This window comes from Phocoena phocoena, chromosome 1, assembly GCF_963924675.1.
Source record: "Phocoena phocoena chromosome 1, mPhoPho1.1, whole genome shotgun sequence".
NCBI classification, from domain to species: domain Eukaryota; kingdom Metazoa; phylum Chordata; class Mammalia; order Artiodactyla; family Phocoenidae; genus Phocoena; species Phocoena phocoena.
Genome location: NC_089219.1, coordinates 32713037 through 32733949, shown reverse-complemented (window position 1 = coordinate 32733949; position 20913 = coordinate 32713037). Strand labels below are relative to the sequence as shown.

The following is a 20913-nucleotide window of genomic DNA, read 5'->3' as shown; positions in this document are numbered from 1 at the left end:
TAAAAGAGATTCTAAGTCTGTTGCCCCATGATTCTGTAAGCTTCTTGAGAGCAGGGACTACGTCAGATTCATTTTCTTCTTATCTCTTCTTCCCAAATTCTAAAAGCTGATGGCCCCCAAGGCTCAGTCCTCTTCTCTTTATGCTCTCTCCTTAGGCGATTTCAACTGGTCTCATGGCTTTACATACCATCCACACCCTGATGACTCCCAAACCAATACCTCCACCAAACGATTTCCAACGCAGACGCCTACCTTTGCTCTCATTTTTTTCCAGATCTCCACACGACTGGCTCCTTATTCAGGTCTCAGTTCCAATGTAACCTCCTTCTGACTGTTCCATCCAAACGGTCCCATACCCACCATCTAAACTTGTCTTACCTTGTATTATTACTACCTGAAATTAAATAATTTATTTACTTGTTTGTCGTCCATCTCTCCTACCACTCTACCCCACGAGATCAAGGGGTTTTGATTCAGTGCTTCATTCCAGAGCCTAAGACAGTACTTGGCACATTGTAAGCACTTGTTAAATATCTGTTGAATGAATTAATACCTAACACATAATGGTACATAATATTTGCTAACATTTGAGTGCAAAGTGCCCTGTGTGCTAAATGCACCAGGGCACTTTGGTCCTCCAGCCACAAAGTCAGATTCATTTTACTTAAAGTATTACCATGAGTCCCATTTTACACTGAGACCCAGGGGCTGAGTAGCTTGCCCAGATCACAGAGTAAGAAGGGAAATGAACACTGGCAGTCTGATCCAGAGCTGACTTTCTTAGCCACTGTGCTATCCTCTCACTTACACCTGGAAGTATTCAAAAGGTGTGCTCCAAGGAAGGGTGGGTGTGGGCTGAGCTTTTTATTGGCTGGGGGGTTGGGGGGGAGTGCTTCTAGTTCTGATGTTCTGGGACTCCAGTAGGTACAGAAATCCAGAGTTCCCTCCCTCACAACTCTAGACACCCCTGGAGAAAGGCCCCCTTTCTGACTGCCTGGGCCTGGGCCTGGGCCTGGCCCCTGGGTATGTTCTGTCCAAAGTTTTTTGTTTTTTAATGGAAACACAGTTGACTCACAATGTTGTGCTAATCTCTGCTGTATAGCAAAGTGACTCAGTTATATACATATAACATTCTTTTTTTATATTCTTTTCCATTATGGTTTATCCCAGGAGATTGGATATAGTTCCCTGTGCAGTAGGACCTTGTTGCTTATCCATCCTAAATGTAATAGTTTTTAAATATAAGGAAAGTGAGGGAACTGCCCCTGGAAAGCAGAAAACCTGCGTGGAACTCACCCTCCTCCAAGAGGGACACAGTGAGAGCAAGCGAGCGGTCCTTCCCTGCAATATTTATTAAGGAATTTACACATACACAGGAGAAAGGCAACCAGGAGTTGTGGTTCCCAAAGACGAAATCTTTTAAGCAAAGTTTTCTTGTTTTAATTTTCAAGTGGGGTGAATGATGACTAAGAGGAAAGCTGTCCAGGCACTCTGCCTCATACACCTGGACAGGTGGGGACACAGAGCAGCCTGGACACACCGGCAGGAGAGAGCGACTGGCAGGGCGGAGAGGGGAAAGGAGGACAGGAGCTACCAATTAGATTGTACCTTTTTTTAACTAAAGAAAAACTGGCAACAGTTTTAGGCTGTTGATAAATTAACTCCTCTCTGTTGCAAACCTAAAACTAAAAAAACAAAACCAAAAATACCCAGAGCAGATGGGGAGGGAGTGGGAGGTGGAATACACACACACACACACACACACACACAAGCAGTACACATGTTAAGCTCTGCATTCCCACGGGAGGGGTTGGTCCTCCAGCCACAAAGTCAGATCCTACTGAAGGCAGTATGGAGGCAGGGAAATGGGTGTGTGTTTTTGTGGGGAACCTTCGTAGAGTCTTTGGTGTTAATAAAGGCTGGCCGAAGCAGCAAGTCCTGAAGCCTCAGATCCAGAAAGCAATTCAGGGCAAGGCAGAGTCATATTTTCACTCGTCCTTGTAGGAGGGCGTTTGCCTCATGCCAGGGCTAGGGCCAACCTGCTCTAAGACCCAAGGAATATTTAATTTGATTTCATTACTTTCTTCATTCCCATAAGTCAGGGGAGCATGCCTCTGTTTTCACCCCAAATTTAAACATATGGAAATAGCTTATCAGACCTTTCTGAGTCTGATAGGAGGTTTCACCTGGTGGGAAAGGTGCTCAAAGGTGTGCACATTGATCCTGCAGTCTAAGTGCCTTCTGCCAACAGTTGCTAAGGTGCTGGTGCCAGGAGAGGACCAGGGCTGAGGCTGGGGAGGGAGTCAGGAGAGCTAGGGGACAGGCACGACAGAAAACAACAGAGAGGTCCGCGTGTTTGGGACGTGGCTGGGCTGGGCAGAATGCCAAGTCCCAAGTGATGGATTGAGCAGTTTCTAAACCAAACAGAGAGAGGTAGGAAAGGGGATGGGGGTGGGGGAGCAGCTGGGGAAAGAGGAAACACGGGAGAGAGGTGGCTGAGGAGAGTGGTAGTCATCCAGGTGCGTTGTGTTTATTTCCACATCTGAGGGCTGAGAGTCTGATTTGCTGCCTGTCCGTTCCCACCGTTCATGGACTGTCCATAGCTCAGCATGCCATTGGCGCCACAGAAGTTCATCCCAGCCATCTGCTGGGTCATCTGAAAGGGAGAGAGGAGAGTCTCAGACCAGGCTGTGGGCCTGTGGCCAATTAGAGCAACAGGCAGGGAAGGAGTCCTTCCGCCTGCGGGGAGGGGAGAGTGAGACAAAGGGGAGCTCTGTCGTGGTACATAACTGCCCTGAACCCTCTCGGATCATTCCGAGGATACCAGACCACGAAGATGAAGGACTTTCCAGAAGGGAGATGTTGTCTGAGACTAGTGCTCAGTAAGGGGAAGGGGGAATCCTGGAGCGAGTCAACATAAAAGCGGCATGGGAGGTTAGTCTCTGTTTCTTTTCCAATCTCTCATCCTGAAAAGAAGGGGCCTGTTGTGAACTGGCCGTGGCCAACCCTGAGAGTATAAAGAGAAGCCTCCACGCTGGTGCTCCTGTCTTATCTCCAGCAGAGTCATTACTGACAGTGTCAGGGAAAGAGCTCCAGCAGAGAGAAGAAGAAGAAGAAAAGGAAACTGGACGATTCAGAATGAACAAAGGAAGGCAAAAAAAAAAAAAAAAGACCAACATGTCTTCAGGACTTCAGTGTATGAGAAGGGAAACTGCTGGGAGAAAAGAGTCCGTGGCATCAGGCCTGGGTGGGGTTGGGGCCTCTTTATGAATTCAATTGAAAGCCTGGGCTCTGGCAGTGAACAGAAGCAGCTATTTCTCAAAGAAAAATGCCTTAAATTTCCCAAGCCTGGTCCATTTTCTGTTTAAGTTCTTTTCCTTTAGGAGAAGGTATAACTATTTTTCTTCCGCCAGCTTTTAAAGAAAATTTCAAATTTACAGAAAGGCTGAAAGAATAGTACAATGAAACCCATATATCGCTCCTTAAATTCACCAATTGTTAACATTTTTGCCTTATTCTCTCTCTGATATATACATATGTGTCAGCTTTTTAAAATTTTTGATGGGCACTGAAAATTGCACATATCGTGACATTTCACCCCTTAATAAGTCAGGAGTCATCTCATAAGAAAGAAGACTTTCCTAGAACCACATTACAACTAATATGTCCAAGATGTTTAATATTAACACTATATTCTAATATACATTACGTTTCAATTTTACATCTCTTTAGTCTCCTTTAATCTAGAAGAGTTCCCCCGCCATTTTTCCCCGACACTGTTTTAAGAGTCCAGGTTGGTTATTTTACAGAAAATACTTCAATTTAGATTTATCTCATGTTTTCTTATGATTGGATCCAAGTTAAATATTTTGGGCAAAACTTCTATGTAAGTGATAATGTGTCCTTCTTAGTATAAGATACCAGGAAGCACATGAAATTAATGTGCCCCACTGTTGATAATTCTATGTTTGATCACTTATCTAAGGTTGTATCCATCATATGTTCTTTCACTGTACTTAATAAGTAATCTGAAGGGTATTTCTTTGAGAATGTGTGAATACCCTGTTCTTTCTACAATTATTAGTTGTCATTCTTCAGCAAAGAAGGCTTTCCCTCCTTCTATCCCACACCCACTTTTAAAAAATATCACTATGGACTCATGGATTTTTTTTCTTGTCTACAGAGTCTAAAAGTTTACTGGGATATGTTAGAGTTGACCATTCTGAGTCAATTTTTCCAGATACACAGTGGGTTCTTTCAATATTATATTCAAGTCTTTTATTTCTAAGAGATGGTTTTGTATTATAGTTTTAAATATATTAATTCTGTTCCACTATTTTGTCTTTTTCTTTGGGAGTCTCCAAATATATTTATGTTAGGTCTTCTTTGCCTAACTTCTGCATTACTTTCTCTCTGATTCTTATTACAGCTCTCTATATTTAGTTCTCTTCTCTGAGCTGTTTCATGCCTTTCCTCAATGCCAAATATATTTTCAGTTGAATCTTTTCTCCTTTGACTACCTTGTAATTCAGTCTATTTCTAAGATAATTGTGTCATTTTTCAATTTGTTTCCTGTGTTCAGTAAACTTTCACTTCACAACTTCCAGTTTTTTGTCCATTTTGCTTGTAAGTTTTTAAATTTCTGATTCAGGCTGCTTTGTCTTATCTGCAAGTGTTTGTTATAGGACATTTAATTCAGATTGGTGGATTGTGTAACAGTTTTCTTCTACTTCGTGACTGCTTTTGGGGAAGAATTTCCACTTCCTGAAATGTTTTGATTTTTCATTTTCTATTTTCTTCTCATAGTAGTTTTGTACGAATGTCATCTGCCACTTTCTGTTTAGTTTGTAGTGCTCTATTTTTTCGAATCAGCAATAATACAGACAGGTGAGAGGGTCTGGGGAGACTACTAGATTTGTTAGTACAAGAGCGCCCTCTTCTGTTAGTATAGTGAAATGATTATTTGATGGGAAGGAGAATGGTGGACCTTCTGATTTTGTGATTCTCTTTTCCACTTCTCATTTCTTACTTCCCCTTCGCCACCAGGTCTCCAAAGAGCACCCCCTCCTTCTAGGTCATCCCCATCTCTCCTAGACACAATGCTTTTCCAAAGCTACCACCCATAAACCTATATATTTCAAGTCCCTTGTTTTTGATTCTCCAAGTAACCAGAGTTCTACTCCACCACGTCTCAGACCTCTTCTCAGCATGTCTCTAATCACGACAGGGCCTTCTCTTTCTAGGGGGTGATTTTATCTATGCTCTGTCACCTCTAGCGCCCTGCTCCCTCTCCTCTTTTCACATGGTCTCTCTGTGATGCTGGCTCCGCTGGATTTCGGTGTTTATGTGCCTACTGTCATGTAATTTGAGGTTTGTAGTATTCTATTAGATGCGGTAGTCGTGAGTTATGGGTGCTTTTATCTGCACTCATTGTTTCTCTGTATAGGCTGTTTTGATGAATGTGTGGAGAGTTTTAGAATTAGGCAGTTACCCTTATTCTACAGGAACCCAAAATGCCTTAGAAAGTCTGAGGTTAGACAGATTTTCTGTTAAAAAAATAAATAAATGAAGCAAACCCGAGAATGTCTCTGGCAATATCTCATTTACACTGTAAGGATTCAAAGGGTAAGGGAGAGACACTAAGTGAGACAGGCTTGAGGGAGGCTCAGAACTCTTGTCCTGAGTGAAATGGAGCAGCTTACCTGAGTAAGGTTCCACTGCAGCTGCTGAGCTGGCTGAACCCCATACATAGTCTGGGGCACAGCTGCCATGCCTGCCATGTAGCCGGCCTGCTGGGTGGTCATCATTCCGTTTGGCACACCCATCATGGATGCCTGCATGCCACCCATATAGCCTGCAGGCATGGCCATGGGGGCAACCATACCAGAAGCTCCTGGCTGAGCTACCATGCCTACTGGTGGGGGCATCATGCTCCCCATTAGGCTGTTAGGAGGTGTGACCCCAGGGAAGCTGGGGTAGGCTGTGGGATATGCCATCTGAGCAGGAGCCATGAACATTGCTGCCAAGAAAACATACATACAGATCTGTTAAAGAGGAATGCGTACAAGGTGAGTCCAAACTCTCACTGGCTGCTCCTTTCCAGCTAGAATTCCTCAACTCAGAATGCTCTTTTACACAGCAAAACGGTTAGACAGAGCCCCTACAAGACTTGCTATGGCTTCCAGCGGGCTGCTGACACAGCCACTTCCCCTTTAGGGTCCAGATCCGGACCCTGAGTCAGACTTCACAGAGCTGTGATGCCAGACACCACAGAAGTATGGCTCTGAGTTACGTTAATCTCTATCTCCTGATACTTGGTAGCTTCACAAGGAATGTCATGTTCAGGTTTGTTTGGAGTGTGATGTCCTGGCCCCCAGAGCAACTGCCCCTGTCACAACAAATGATTCCTGCATGTAAGGCCTCACGTCTCTGTCCGGCACATTGCCATGACCCCCATAAACTCTACCTTGGGCAGGCATCTGAGGCGTCTGGGATCCATACAGTGAAAGGATGGAGTCTTTAGAGAGCTGCTTCTTGCCTGTTTCTTCTGATTTGCTCCCTGGCTCTGGAAACAGGTTTAGGTTTTCGGGAACAGAGCCGGCACTCCCCGCGGTTGGCATGGAACCTACAACCTTAGGGCAAAGAGGGAGGGGGGTGGGGATTGGAATGGTCCTCATGGGGGGTCTCTGTAAGGACTTCCCGCATCTCTCTGCCGCTTCTAACATTTGCAAAAGAATTTGTGGCTCGAGTTAATAGCTTCCTGACACTTTTACCATACAAATATCTGGAAACACCTGATAGTTAAGCTCTGGTATAATTCTTTGTTCTTTAGCAAAACAATGTGATTTGGTGGAAAACTAACACATAAACAAATAAAAATGACCTACAACCGATGCATCCAGAGAGAACTGAATTAAGATCCCAGTGCCACCACTTACTAGTTGTGCAACGAGAAGCTAGTCACATTAACTTTTCTGAACTAACATTTCCTCATCTATAAAAGATCCATTTTACAGGGTTGTGGTGAGTATTGTAGTCTTTTTTTTTTGCGGTATGCAGGCCCCTCACTGCTGTGTCCTCTCCCGTTGCGGAGCACAGGCTGCAGACACGCAGGCTCAGCGGCCATGGCTCACGGGCCCAGCCGCTCCGCGACATGTGGGATCTTCCCGGACCGGGTCACGAACCCGTGTCCCCTGCATCGGCAGGCGGACTCTCAACCACTGCGCCACCAGGGAAGCCCTGTGGTGAGTATCTTAAATCATAAATGAAATATACAAAATGAGATACAAAATCACCTAGCACTGAGCCTGTTGTACACAGCAGGTATTCCACAAACGGTAGCCATTAAAGGTTTCAAGTCTTTCCTACTTACAAACTCTCTGGCAATAACTCAGGCTGAGGAGCTGACCTACAGGATCAGCCTTTACAATCTGACACACCTTCAACAGAAGTCCACTCAAAGGGCCCACTCTTTTTGGGCAGGAGACAACATGGAATGAATAGTAACCTTAGGCTGTACCAGAGATGATAGCGTTAAGGGAAGAATCAAGAAAACCAAAGTCCAATTCCACCAAGGAAGCATGACTTGGTTCCATGATTAAGTTATCAGAATCACCCTTTCCAGAATGCTCTTTAATCCTGAGGCACCCACAAGACTCACCTTTCTGGAAACTGAAGAAGAGGGAGACGGAACAGAGGCCAAAAGATCTAAATCCTTCTCTAGGGTATTACTGGTCTTACTATTTGCAATGGTGCAGGACACAGGAGCATCTGGAAAGACAGATCAAAGTTAAAACGTAGCACTGCTCATTAAGCCCATTCCTTCCTTCTATTCTAGACACAAAGCAGCGAAGGCCCACATGCTCCATCATGGACCCAGAAATCTATGCTCTGGAACCACCCAGCTTGGATGGGGCATCTCACAAGAGGCCTCACCCCACATTCCCCAGAACAGTCTGGAGAAGCCTGTAGCCCAGCTTTCAGGCAAAGGACAGCAGAAACCCAGGCTTGAAGGCTACGTTAGCACCACCACAAGGGGGCTGGCTGGCTCCTTTCGGGCTATTTGAGGAGCAAAGCTGTGTAGGACTCATTTTCAGAGAGAAATGAAAAGTACAGACATTAGAAGCCGAAGTAGCCAATAACCTAAATAAGCAGGAATGGACTGAAACAAAGTATAGCCATCAGTACTGTGAAAGGTAAGAATAGGCTCTTATTTCTGAAGGGGGTAGAACCACTAGCTCAGGGTTTCAAAAGTTTGGAGGAAAATCATGATCACAAGGTAATGGGCCGTCTCAGAAACAGGATGCACCTGGAAAATGAGAGGGATGGGGGCAGGGCTCACAGGTGCTGGTTTAGTGAAACTTGCTAACGTTTAATGAATGCTTAGTTTGTGCTGGGCAAGGAGCTAAGAGTTTTAGAGGCATTATCTCATTTAACCCTTCCAACATCGTCTTTGAAGTAGACTCATATCATCCTCACTACATAGGTTAGGAAAGTAATGTTTAGAGGTTGAGTAAGCTACCCAAGGTCACATAGATAGTAAGTGGCAGAGTTGGGACTTTGGCTTCAAAGGCCATGCTCCACCACTACTGTACTTAAGCACTACTCTATCACTGTACATTTTTCACAGTACAGTGAAAAATGAAACACCTCTTAGAACAACTGCTCAGATGTAAAACAACAGGAAGAACACGAGGGAACAATCTTAGTGATGAAGCCACCAACCGAAGAGTCCCATCTCTACCTATCTTCCCAGGATCACAGAGAATTCATCAAAATTTGTATGATTACGGGAGTGGAAAAGTCTAACTCTTACCAAGGCCCAACAAATCCATGACAGGTGCTGTGGATTTCGGGGAACATTTCCGAGGTAGCTGTAGATCTTCTTTTTTCTGTGGCTAAGGTGAAAATACGTTACAGAAAAAAATAAGCAGGTGTTTTTGAACCTTCTATTCTCCTCTCTACTGTAAAGCCACAGGGATTCTTGTGGCATGGCTGCTGTTATTCAAAGAGAGTTACCAAAGAAACACAACTCAGGAAGTATCGTGTGAAAAAATCAAGTCAGGAGGCACAGTGCAGAAATCAAAGCTAAAGTGAAAAACAAAGCTGTCATCTGTGCTTATTTGGCTTTCTGAAGAGACAGATCTTTCTGAAACCAAGACAACCACAGATCAGGGTATCCAACAGGAGCAGCAGTTTCTGGTTCCAGGAAAAGCCAAGAATAAAGGCAGGTGTCCGATGGTACAAGAGCCAGCACATCTCCCAGTGATTAGAAAACCTTTAATACTGAAAAGAAGCTCAGTTAAAGGTTACCTAATTCACTCTGCCAGTATCACTAAGGAATGCGTTCTACAGACAGCGCAACTCAGAATGACGATAAAAGACTCCTCCTTAAGCAAACAGGAAAAAGTCCTCTTTCCCAAGAATCTAAACTCCTATAGTGGAGCATCTACTACCACTGCCACAATATGTCCTGTGGGAAAAGAAAGGTGTCTACTTCCATATGACAGAGAAAGAATACAAGAAGGGATGGTTTAAAATGGATGAGGATAGCCTGGCTTCTGGACTGTCCTTAACCACAACAGGAAAACGAGGTAAAGAAGGTCTAAGGAGAGAAGGACTAATGTAGCCTCTGCTCAGAAGGTGTCACAGAGCCTTGGCATTCTGCCATGAAACGTGCCTCTTGCTCAGATGGGACAGATGCATTTCCTAAGCTCCCATCTGGACCCCAAAAGAAGTGTTACAGAGCAGATCAGGCAGCAACAAGGCAATGAGAAAGCAGCAGAAGTGTCAGCGGGTGATCTAACCCAAACGTGGCCCCCCTTTAGCCCCAGGTGCAACGGTGCGATATGCTATCAACACCACCCCACCTGTCCCCTCCACATGTGAACACGCCATGTGAACAAGGCCGTCCACACAGTGCACATACTTCCCCACTTACCATTTTAACTTTCTCAAAAACAACAGGTTCCATTTTTTTCTCCGGAGCTGGTTCGCTCCCTCTTTTCCACTTGTCATCTTTTTCTTTCTAGGATGATTTAACAAAACAAGACAAAGAACAGGCCCCATGGTGACTAACAGTTCAACAAATTATAACCTCAAATGGCCCAAAAGGACACAAATATCCCTACTGAATCCGATGTAGGAGTCTGACAAACTCGGGGTTTCTTGGTGTGAGGCATGAGCGTTGGCCTCTTCCACCCTGGCCTCAAGACTGCAAGAGGCATCTTTCAAATTTCTTAAGCACCTCCCTCCTTGTTCTGTCTAACACACTTATGACCGCTAGTGTGCAGATGGGGTTATCTACAGGGGTTAAACCATTTCACCAGTTTTGCTGCCCCTTTTTGACCCTAGTTTAACTTGCTCAACTTGGCACAGGGGTGAAAACTGTTCATCTTACTCGGCATACAGCCTTTGTGATTTTCTAACTTCCATCAAAAGTTCTCTCCCTCTTCATCTCCTTTTTTAAAAATAAGAAAATAAACCAAGCTTAAGGATTAGAAAAACAAAAATCAAGAAAATAAGGCAAAAATGAGTAAAAGGATTCAAGTATCCCTTTCAGGGTGTCCTGAATGCATCATCTGTATAAAACCAAAAAGCACATCAAAACCAGAATATTAGAAAGCCTTTCTCAGTTTTTGTTACTTTCAGAGGCAGTTTCATAATACTGTCACAGATTATACCGTTACTGGTCACATTTTTATCATCAAATCTCAATGCATAACAGAGCCACAAAGTAAACAAGAACACAGGCATATAAAAGGAAGTAGAGGCGGCGGAGGCGGGGCTCGCGTCGGGCGAGCAGCAGGCAGTGGTCGAGGAGGCGAAGCGGCGGGCGGTAGCCCGACAAATAGCGCCCGCGCTGCGGCCCACGGGACCGCGCCGCGACCTCCCGAGCCGGCCCCGAGGAGCGCCCGCCGCCGCCGCCGCCGCCGCGCGCGGACCAAGGTTATGAGCGTGATTGCTGATGAAACTGGATTGGAATAATTTTCATGACCTTTGTATATTTATATATATTTTAAAATTTTGCGTTTGACTTAAAGTGCCGTGAGAAAATCTGCGTATTGCAAGGTGGTCCTAGCCACCTCCTTGATTTGGGTACTCTTGGATATGTTCCTGCTGTTTCACTTCAGTGAATGCAACAACTGTGATGAAAAAATAAAGAGAGGACTTCCTGCTGGGGATGTTCTAGAGCCAGTACAAAAGCCTCATGAAAGTCCTGGAGAAATGGGGAAACCAGTCGTCATTCCTACTAAAGAGGATCAAGAAAAGATGAAAGACATGTTTAAAATCAATCAGTTCAATTTAACGGCAAGTGAGATGACTGCACTCAACAGATCTTTACCAGATGTTAGGTTAGAAGGGTGTAAAACAAAGGTGTATCCAGATAATATTCCTGGATACAAGGAATATTATCACAACAAGTGTGGTGATTGTTTCCCACGATGAGGCTTGGAGCACACTTCTGCGAAGTGTGCATAGTGTCATTAATCGCTCACCAAGACACATGCGAGAAAAAATTGTTCTAGTAGATGAGGCCAGTGAAAGAGACTTTTTGAAAAGACCTCTAGAGAGGTGAAAAAATTAAATTACCAGTTCATGTCATTCGAATGAAGCAATGCTCTGGATTGATCAGAGCTAGGTTAAAAGGAGCTGCAGTGTCTAAAGGCCAAGTGTCTAAAGGCCAAGTGATCACCTTTTAAGATGCTCACTGTGAGTGTACAGTGGGATGGCTGGAGCCTCTCTTAGCCAGGATCAAACATGACAGGAAGACAGTGGACTATCCTATCATTGATGTGATCAGTGATGATAATTTTGAATACAAGGCAGGTTCTGACATGACCTATGGTGGATTCAACTGGAAGCTTAATTTTCGCTGGTATCCTGTTCCCCAAAGAGAAATGGACAGAAGGAAAGGGGATGGAATTCTTCCCGTGAGAACACCTACAATGGCAGGAGGCCTTTTTTCAATAGAGATTACTTTCAGGAAATTGGAACATATGATGCTGGAATGGATATTTGGGGAGGAGAAAACCTAGAAATTTCCTTTAGGATTTGGCAGTGTGGAGGAACTTTGGAGATTGTTACTTGCTCACATGTTGGACATGTGTTTCAGAAAGCTACACCCTACACGTTTCCAGGAGGCACAGGGCAGATTATCAATAAAAACAACAGATGACTTGCAGAAGTGTGTATGGATGAATTCAAGCATTTCTTCTGTATAATTTATCCAGGTGTTACAAAGGTAGATTATGGAGATATATCACCAAGACTTGGTCTAAGACGCAAACTCCAATGCAGACCTTTCTTTTGGTACCTAGAGAATATTTATGCAGATTCTCAGATTCCACATCACTATTTCTCTTTGGGAGAGATACGAAATGTGGAAACAAATCAGTGTCTGTATAACATGGCTAGAAAAGAGAATGAAAAAGTTGGAATTTTTAACTGTCATGGTATGGGAGGTAATCCGGTTTTCTCTTACACTGCCAACAAAGAAATTAGAACCGATGACCTTTGTCTGCAAACTTACTGGCCCAGTCACAATGCTCAAACGCTACCACCTAAAAGGCAACCAACTTTGGGAGTATGACCCGGCGAAATTAACCCTGCAGCCTGTGAACAGTAATCAGTGCCTAGATAAAGCCACAGAAGAGGATAGCCAGGTGCCCTGCATTAGAGACTGCAGTGGAAGCCAGTCCTAGCAGTGGCTTCTTCGAAATGTCTCCCTTCCAGAATTTTGAGACCAAATTTACAAAGAAAGAAGAAAATAAGGATTGACGGGGCTACCTCAGCATCCATTTCTGCCACATTCTTAAGTAGCAAAAAAGGAAAAGTGCTTTCCTCCTGTAGGATGTAGGGTTTATCAGCCGTTAAAACTTAGACTGTTCTCGCTTTCACTAGCTGTGAACCGGCCCTCCTGTCCAAGGATATGAAACTACGTAGTAGCAAGACTGTGCACACTGATGTTTACAAGATCGGAAGAGTCTTCCATCAAGAATCATTGTAAAGCATATTCAGACTGAAACAATCTACGAAATGTGATTTCCAGAGAGCTGTACCTTTTATGGTTTGCTTGCACACCAGTAATTTCTGCTGAATATGCTGTTATAATGAAGAGACGTCCAAGATTTTTTTTCTGATCAGAACTGGTAGCTAGTGTTATTAAATATTGATATAAAAAAATGAAAAAGAACTGGAACCAGATTCAGAATCATGAAAACATTTTTATAACAATTAAGAAAACTATATTAAACAGGGTCTAAAGGACATTAAAATAGAACTATGAGAAGTACAAGTTGTTACAGTATAGTATCAAATTTCTATATAGATTTTATACCTCAGTGGGGAAAAATAACTGATTCTGATGACATTCATTCTGTTTTCATCTGTGATAGTCATGGATGCTTTTCTTTTCCCTTGGGGTGCTGAAATTGAGCTGGAAAAGTGGCTCTTTGAACATGGTTTTAATGCTTTCTACAGTTTTTTAAATTTAGTTTGTGGGCTGTTGGAATTGTAATTTTTAATTGCCTTCAAAATATGGAGATTTAAAATAATGTCTGGTCTCACTGAACAAGTTTGATATCTCAGTTGCTCTTGGGTCAGCTGGCTTATAGACTTTCTCTCATACACACCAATTTCTTATTAGATTTTCAACTTCCTAACTTGATTCAACTGATATGCTTAATACCCAAGATTCATACTACTGTACTACAGATTTGTTTTCGCAGCAATAAATCTTCTGTTCTTTGTTTACGATTCCACTCAACAAAAGGCCTGTAGAAGTGACTTATTATTTGGGTATTTGGAGATGATACATTTGATGGTTTTTTGGAAAACTTTTTTCACTCCATACTCAGATGTGCTTCATTGTCAAGTGCATATTTACATCAGGTTCTTGAATTGTAATGTTGATCTGCTGCTTTTTTAAAAAATAAAATTTGACTAAAAACAAAAGGAAGTATAGCATACACATGAAAAATGGTCAGCCCTGCTAATGATCGAAAAGTGAAATTTAAAATTAATTTTGGGGGGAATTCCCTGGAGGTCCAGTGGTGAGAACTCTGCGCTTACATTGCTGAGGGCCCATGTTCAATCCCTGGTTGGGGAGCTAAGATCCCTCAAGCTGCAAGGCATAGCCAAAAAAAAAAAAAAAAAAGCACTTTTTGAGGGAGAAAAATCTTAATAATAATATCTAATATTGGTAGGGATTGAGTAAAACTACCACTCTTACCCAATGCTGAGAAGACAGTATAAAATAGCACAACTTCTAGAAAGTATATTGGCAAAAGTACAAAGAGACAAATGCTGAAACCCTTTACCCTAGATAATACGATATTTTGTAATGTATCTTAAGAAAATAATCCAAAACATGGAAAAGGTTATATACACCAAGAACTTCATCCCAGAATTTTATATGCTGAAGAAAAACTTAACCTTTATGCCACAGGGGAGAATAGTAAAATAAACTGTGATCTAGTTACTCACTGAATAAGATTCAACAATTACAAGTTGTGAAAACTAACAAGTAACGTTACAAAAAAAAGATCTGTTAAGTCGAGTGAAAGCAGGAGACATTCTATGTAACTGTACTATAATTACGCCTCCAAAAAGTAGGAGAAAATGGGGGAACACACCAAAATGATAATCATCAGTAAAGATAAGAGTAGGCATGGATTTTCCACTTTAACTTTCATATTATCTATAAAGTGGTATTATAATCATGAAGAACACATGCAGCTATGTCTGTTTCATGCATAGTGTAATGCTTTAATACAGAACACTTTATTTCTTGAAGTTAAAAATGTCCTATCTGTCCATTTAAAAAGAATACTCTTTAATTAACAAAGCCAGTTTCTTTTAGATTTGATAATAAATGCCTTCACTTAGCAAATATTAATTCTTGGCATATAAATCTTTGCAAGAGTATTTTTTAAAAATCTAAGTACATCAAATAAAAAAGTTTGAAATAGCTCTTTGGACTTCCCTGGTGGCGCAGTGGTTGAGAGTCCGCCTGCCGATGCAGGGGACACGGGTTTGTGCCCCGGTCGGGGAAGATCCCACGTGCCGCGGAGCGGCTGGGCCCGTGAGCCGTGGCCGCTGAGCCTGCGCGTCCGGAGCCTGTGCTCCACAACGGCAGAGGCCACAACAGTGAGAGGCCCGCGTACAGCAAAAAAAAAAAAAAAAAAAAAAGAAATAGCTCTTTGGCACATAGGAAATATTTCCTTCCTAAATGGAAACAGTCAGTGAGTAAAACAGGCTGCTTTCATGGGTACGGCACATGTGTTGTAATTACGAACGAACACTATCTATCTCCATATAGCTTCTCTTTCCTCTTCTCCCACCTTCTGAATTACCTCAGATACCTTTTTCTGACCTTGTCTGATTTCATATGGTCTGGTACAATGAATAGAGCTAAGGAAAGAGACCACAGTTTTCTACAAGTGAAAGGAAAACGTTTGTGCTTTGGTTTCAAACCCTTTTTGATGATGCCATCCAAGCCGTAGCTGTGCACTGGGTTAATTCTTTCTTGGGACAGTTACAATAACTTCCAGGTCCCTTTTCTGGATGACTGTGAGGTAAGAGTCCTTCATACTAAGTTGAGAAGGAATTATCTTTACCTAACTACACGTATTACCCTGCACTTGCCTACATTGAAATTCACCTCCCAGTTAGTGTCCCTTTTCACACAAGCTCAAAAGATCAGTCTGGAGCTGATTCCAATTAGCTTGACTTTAAATTGCCTGGAAGGGCTTACAGCCCTGTGTAAACTTAATGATTTCACTGGCTAGTACATCTTCCATTAAAATAAATAACAGATAGAAGATAGAGGATAGCTAGATAGGTCCTTGGCTAGAACTGGAGAATCCCATATTCTCCATACTTCCTTGGGTAGAGAAACAGTTAATTATTCCAAGGCAAATTTACTATAGAGTCTTGTCAAAGGCTTTTTGAAGGTCTAAATAGTCATATTGATTGGTTCCACTCTAGTTGTCATTAGTCAGGCATATTTTCTTCTTCCAGAAACCGTGTTGTACTTCCTCCCGTATGTTATACTTGTCCAGTTATCATACACTGTATTTCAGATTCTAACTACACGCCTAGGATGAAAAGTGTACTTGGCGACTGGGAGTCTCCTAAAACCCCCTCTCAAGAACAAGGGTCCCATTGGCAGTCTGTCGACACACTGGAAATAATATGCTGGTCAAACTGAAGGAAACTCTGGTGCTTTAATTACACCTAATTTTGTTGACTGCATTTACAGCAAAAAAATGCACGCGCACACACACACACACACACACACGTGTATACACATACGCACACATATTATTCTGTTTGATCTAGCATGCCCAACATGTCCATTTGAAGAATTTGGAACTGGGAATCACTAACACCTAAATCCAAATCACGGTAAAGAATTCACCGATGGTTGGTCCATCCCTGCGGCAAAAGTTTGCTCCATGATACTTCATGGTCTTGATTCTATAGCTGGCTTTTTTTTTTCCTTTATGGACTTAGAGTATTTTGGTAGCTGTTCTTCAAATTCCCACCTGGGCTGATTAATAAGCAAATTACTTATTATGAACAAAACTTGAAAGATTTACAACCAACCCTAAAGGCATTGATGTCCAGACTTCGGTCCATGTATTTCTTCTTCTCATATTTATCTCGAATAAATCCCTCGACAGCTCTGCAAAAAGCTTATTAAGGATAAATCAAACAAATCTTTCTCATGGAATGACTATAAAAGGTCAATTTGTATCTCATGGAACATTGTTCTCCTCTCTCCCTCCTGCCTGGTTTCCCCATATGGCTCCCGTCTCTTCACGTGGGGTTTCCCTGACCAAAACCTTTAAATGCCTCCTTTGTGGTTACTGCAGGGAATCACCATTTCCTAGGATTTTCCTTCAGAGTAATGATAGCAGAAAATGGGATCAATCCTCATTTTGACATCAGTGGAGCCTGTGGCTGTTCTAGAATACAGGTAAAGCAGTCATTTATCTATTTTAAAGCCCTTAAGTCAACAAGTCTTAAACAAAGGCACCCGAGTGCCCCTTATAACCTCTTGTGCCCCACTGCCAGATTCTGATCAGTGGATCCTCTGCAGGGCCCCAAATCTGCATTTAACAGGTTCCACCTGCACCCACCAAAAGCAAACTCTAACAAGATGGTCTACAAACCACATTTTGAGAAGCACTGCGTTCAGGGGGTTTGGTTTTGTGAGCTGGGTGCTATCTCCTTTTGAGGGGATGGGGGAAGAAAGTCATGGATTAACTGGTCAACAACAGTTAATTCTTTGAGCTAGGACATAAAAAGGTGTTAAAAATGAATGGTAGTTTTGCTAACTCAACATAGCACAATAAATATTCTTTTTATCAAACAATGGTTTCAGAGATCCAAAAATTATTGGAGATGTCACTTTATGGAAGAATTCACAGTGAACCACTGCAGTCTTAATTCCTGAACAAGTCTTCCCCATGTGACACCACCATTCTGACATTAGAAAGTATATGTGGACTTCCTGTGTGTCTTGGTTGCTGGAGAGAGGAAAAGCCAGACTTCGACTAATCCACATATAAATATGGCCCAGTCAGATCATGGGTTCTGAGTCTTGTGTGACTCTCCCAAAACACCAAAAAAAACCACTCAGCCTTCTGAGTTGCTCCAGAAAAGATACGGGTCTATTTGAGGTCGCCGAAAGGTCTCAGGCAGGTAGGCTTCATAAAGTCGGTTTGCCTTTCCATTCCCCATCTCTTGCATGCACTGCAATAAAAAAGATGTGGAAACAAGGAATGTCACATCAGGAAAGAACTGAAAAACTTCTCACCCAATTGTACCATTTTACAATTGAAGAACCAACCTAGGGAATGGGAGAACCGAGATTTAAACCTGTCTTCTGGTTTCCAATCCATGATTCTCTCTGCTCTACTCCCAACCATTTACTTTCACAGCTGTCTTTCCTGCCACCCCTCCTCCTTTTATTGAAAGATTTGTCTGACAGGATACATTTAATTCAATAATAATTCAAGATCCCATTTGAAAGTCCAAGACATAGCTGCCAATCAAAATGTCTACTTGGCAGGCAATAATCAGTGCCTAATCAGGCAGGCAATAATCAGGAACAACTACAATTCTGAGTTTATAGCAGTAATTAACCTATTCCGTTGTAGTACCAATAAATGTGCTTCTCATTAGGCTTTTGAAAGACTCCTTAACACTTGTGAGAGAGAAATTCCAAGATTTTAAAAAATCTTCAAATTCCCAAATACCTCCATGGCATGTAATTTCCTTCATAAGATACAGTAAAGTGTAACTGGAAAATATAACTAACCTTTTAGTCCTTTAGTGAATCCATAAAAATAATCTAAAGTAACTTCTAAAGCCATTTTCTGTTAGGAATAACCTCTTATTTCTAACACCAACTTTAGCAACTCGTTTTGTTTGGAGCTTCTTTCCCCCCAAACAAAGGAAAAAATATTTTTTTAAAAAATTACTTTAACAAGTTTCAATGCAGGAAGAGAATATAGAACAATGAAGCCACATGGAGGTGCAGCTCTTGGGCCAGGCTGGACTCACTAACTTAAGTATCTCATGCCCAGCCCACCAACCTGACAGCAAGCAAGATTCATATATGCATTTCTGCAATAAAACACTATTATAAGTCTATGTGTTGGAGGGTTTTCTTCTTTTAAGTGAGTATCTAAAACTATAAATGTTAGATCTGCAAATGCCAAGGCCCTTAGAAAATAATCCAAAGATCCCCCTTTATACCTTCACGGATCCATGGGGTCCTAGTCCATAGACTATTAGTGCTTTGAAGGAAGCAAAATATAAGTAGAATAACTTGTGTCTTAAATACAAAGATTAAAAATGTTAAATGTGACATAAGTGTTTAACAACTAAACTTTCCTTTACCTTCACCTTTATGCCCAGTTTGACTGAAATTCATCCGGAACTACTTTTACATGGAAATATGGGAGCAGTTGACTCACTCTTGGGCTGTGTGAATACCTGGATCTGTTCCTGAGTCCACTGGTCGAGGTTAACGGATTTTACCCTGGATATGTGCACCCCGAGATTCCTGTGGATCCCAGCACATCGAATGCAGATGAACACACCAATGTTCCAGGAGGCCCATCGTGGTCCTGTGACGGTCAGAAACAGGCCAATAAAGTACCAATTAAAACAACATTCAAGACCCAAAGTGGAATATTTAGGTTATCAGACAACATTTCTGCTAGAACGTAAGTGAGAGAACTGTTACCACAATCATCTTTAAAAAACTTTTTTTTAGATTTTATTTTTATTTTTTTGGCTGTGCTGTGCAGCTTGCAGGATCTTAGTTCCCCAACCAGGGATTGAACCTAGGCCCTGGCAGTGAAAGTGCTGAGTCCTAACCACTGGACTGCCAGGGAATTCCCATAATCACCTTTCTTTAAAAAATTGGTTTTGTTCATTCCTCCAAGAATCAGCTTTCTTTAAGTTTAAGTTTTCTTTAAGTGTACAACACAGTGGTTTTTAGTATTCTCAGACAGTTGTACACCATCACCACTATCTAATTCTGGTGATGGTGTACACCCCAAAAAGAAATCTCAACCCCATTAGCAAGCAGTCCCCATTTCCTCCCAACTTCCCCCCACCCCAGCCCCAGGCAACCACAAATCTACTTTCTGTCTCTGTAGATTTGCCAATTCTGGACATTTTATATAAATGGGATTATATAATGTGTGGGCATTTGAATATGGAGCAGCTTTTTACAGTATCTGATGAGTGTTGAAATGCAAATATTATAATACTGTTACTCATGGTTTTTAAAAATCCCAGGAGAACAATGGGAAGTCATGTCACATTCTATTTAGTATCTTACACGAACAGCCCTCCCTCAAGAAACATTTCAATGGTAGTGAGACCTGGATTCAGTTTTCCTACCAGGAAAAAAGATACAGACATGCCATGCCAGCTCAAGGCTCAGCCTGAAATTTAAAACTTTGTTTATCTTCCCCTCCCAACCAGGCCTATAAAATATGCATCCAGATTCACTTAATAGGATCCTCTCCCCTCGGGCTGATGTCCCTACTTTACCCAACTACAGAATTATTTAGATTCACGATTGTCAAATAATACAGATACTTATAGCAATAAAAAAGAAATCTCAGATACGTATTTCAGTAAAATTCTGTTACACAATCTCCCATCCCCTGCCAACTTTGCTCACCCTAATAATCACACTCTGGGAAATTTCCAATCTCTTCTTCATAACTTTTATACAGGATAAAACTGACTTACTTTTATATGACACCTGCCAAACACCTGCTGAAAAATCACTAATATCTCCTCTGCCATCATTCCACTAAGCAGAAATTTACCACATAAAAGAAGCATGATGTCAGAGTTAGAGGTTTTGATAAAGAGGTGAAAAGACACTAATTGATTTTCTACAGAAATAAAGAGGACCTGCATTTGGAGCAACAAAGGACATGAGGTTTCACTTCTGCTGGACACAGATAATAGTTTGGTTGGTCTAAGGGTTTTGGCAGCAGTTTTAATAAGGGAATGCTAAAATCATATGGCAGAAAATTATTCTTAGAAATTTGAATCTGCAATTATTATAAGTAAGAATGTAATTTTTGGACAAAGATATTACTGATACTATGGCAAAAACTACAAATACAGAAGGCTCAGATCCTCCTTATAACCACCAGGTGGTGTTCTCTGCCTCAAATTTTATCCCAATACCCTCTTACTGCTCTAATCTTGCTAGGCTCAGATTTATCTTCTAAAAAGACCTTCAGTCCCTTCAAATCCCCAGATTTGCACAGTAGATCTGCTATGTAGCCAATAAACACACAAATGATCCACACACTTCTTTCAGTGGGAGTTAACATAAACACAAAACAGAAAACCTAAATAGAT

At 41.9% G+C, this 20913-nt stretch overlaps 1 protein-coding gene and 1 pseudogene across 1 annotated transcript in view; one reads left to right on the top strand and one right to left on the bottom strand.

Annotated features, from left to right (window-relative positions):
* Positions 1-2530: 2530 nt before the first annotated feature.
* The window catches only part of SMAP2 (small ArfGAP2), a 46083-nt gene continuing 27700 nt past the window's right edge, over positions 2531-20913 (bottom strand). The window contains exons 2-10 of the mRNA XM_065883591.1: positions 19012-19145; positions 17678-17763; positions 16612-16690; positions 9941-10027; positions 8816-8897; positions 7661-7770; positions 6467-6632; positions 5703-6019; positions 2531-2656 (exon numbers count right to left, since the gene is read on the bottom strand). Coding sequence (XP_065739663.1) covers positions 2531-2656; positions 5703-6019; positions 6467-6632; positions 7661-7770; positions 8816-8897; positions 9941-10027; positions 16612-16690; positions 17678-17763; positions 19012-19145 — 1187 coding nt within the window. The remainder of the gene's footprint in view (positions 2657-5702; positions 6020-6466; positions 6633-7660; positions 7771-8815; positions 8898-9940; positions 10028-16611; positions 16691-17677; positions 17764-19011; positions 19146-20913) is intronic.
* Positions 10102-12743, top strand: LOC136130353 (polypeptide N-acetylgalactosaminyltransferase 1-like; annotated as a pseudogene).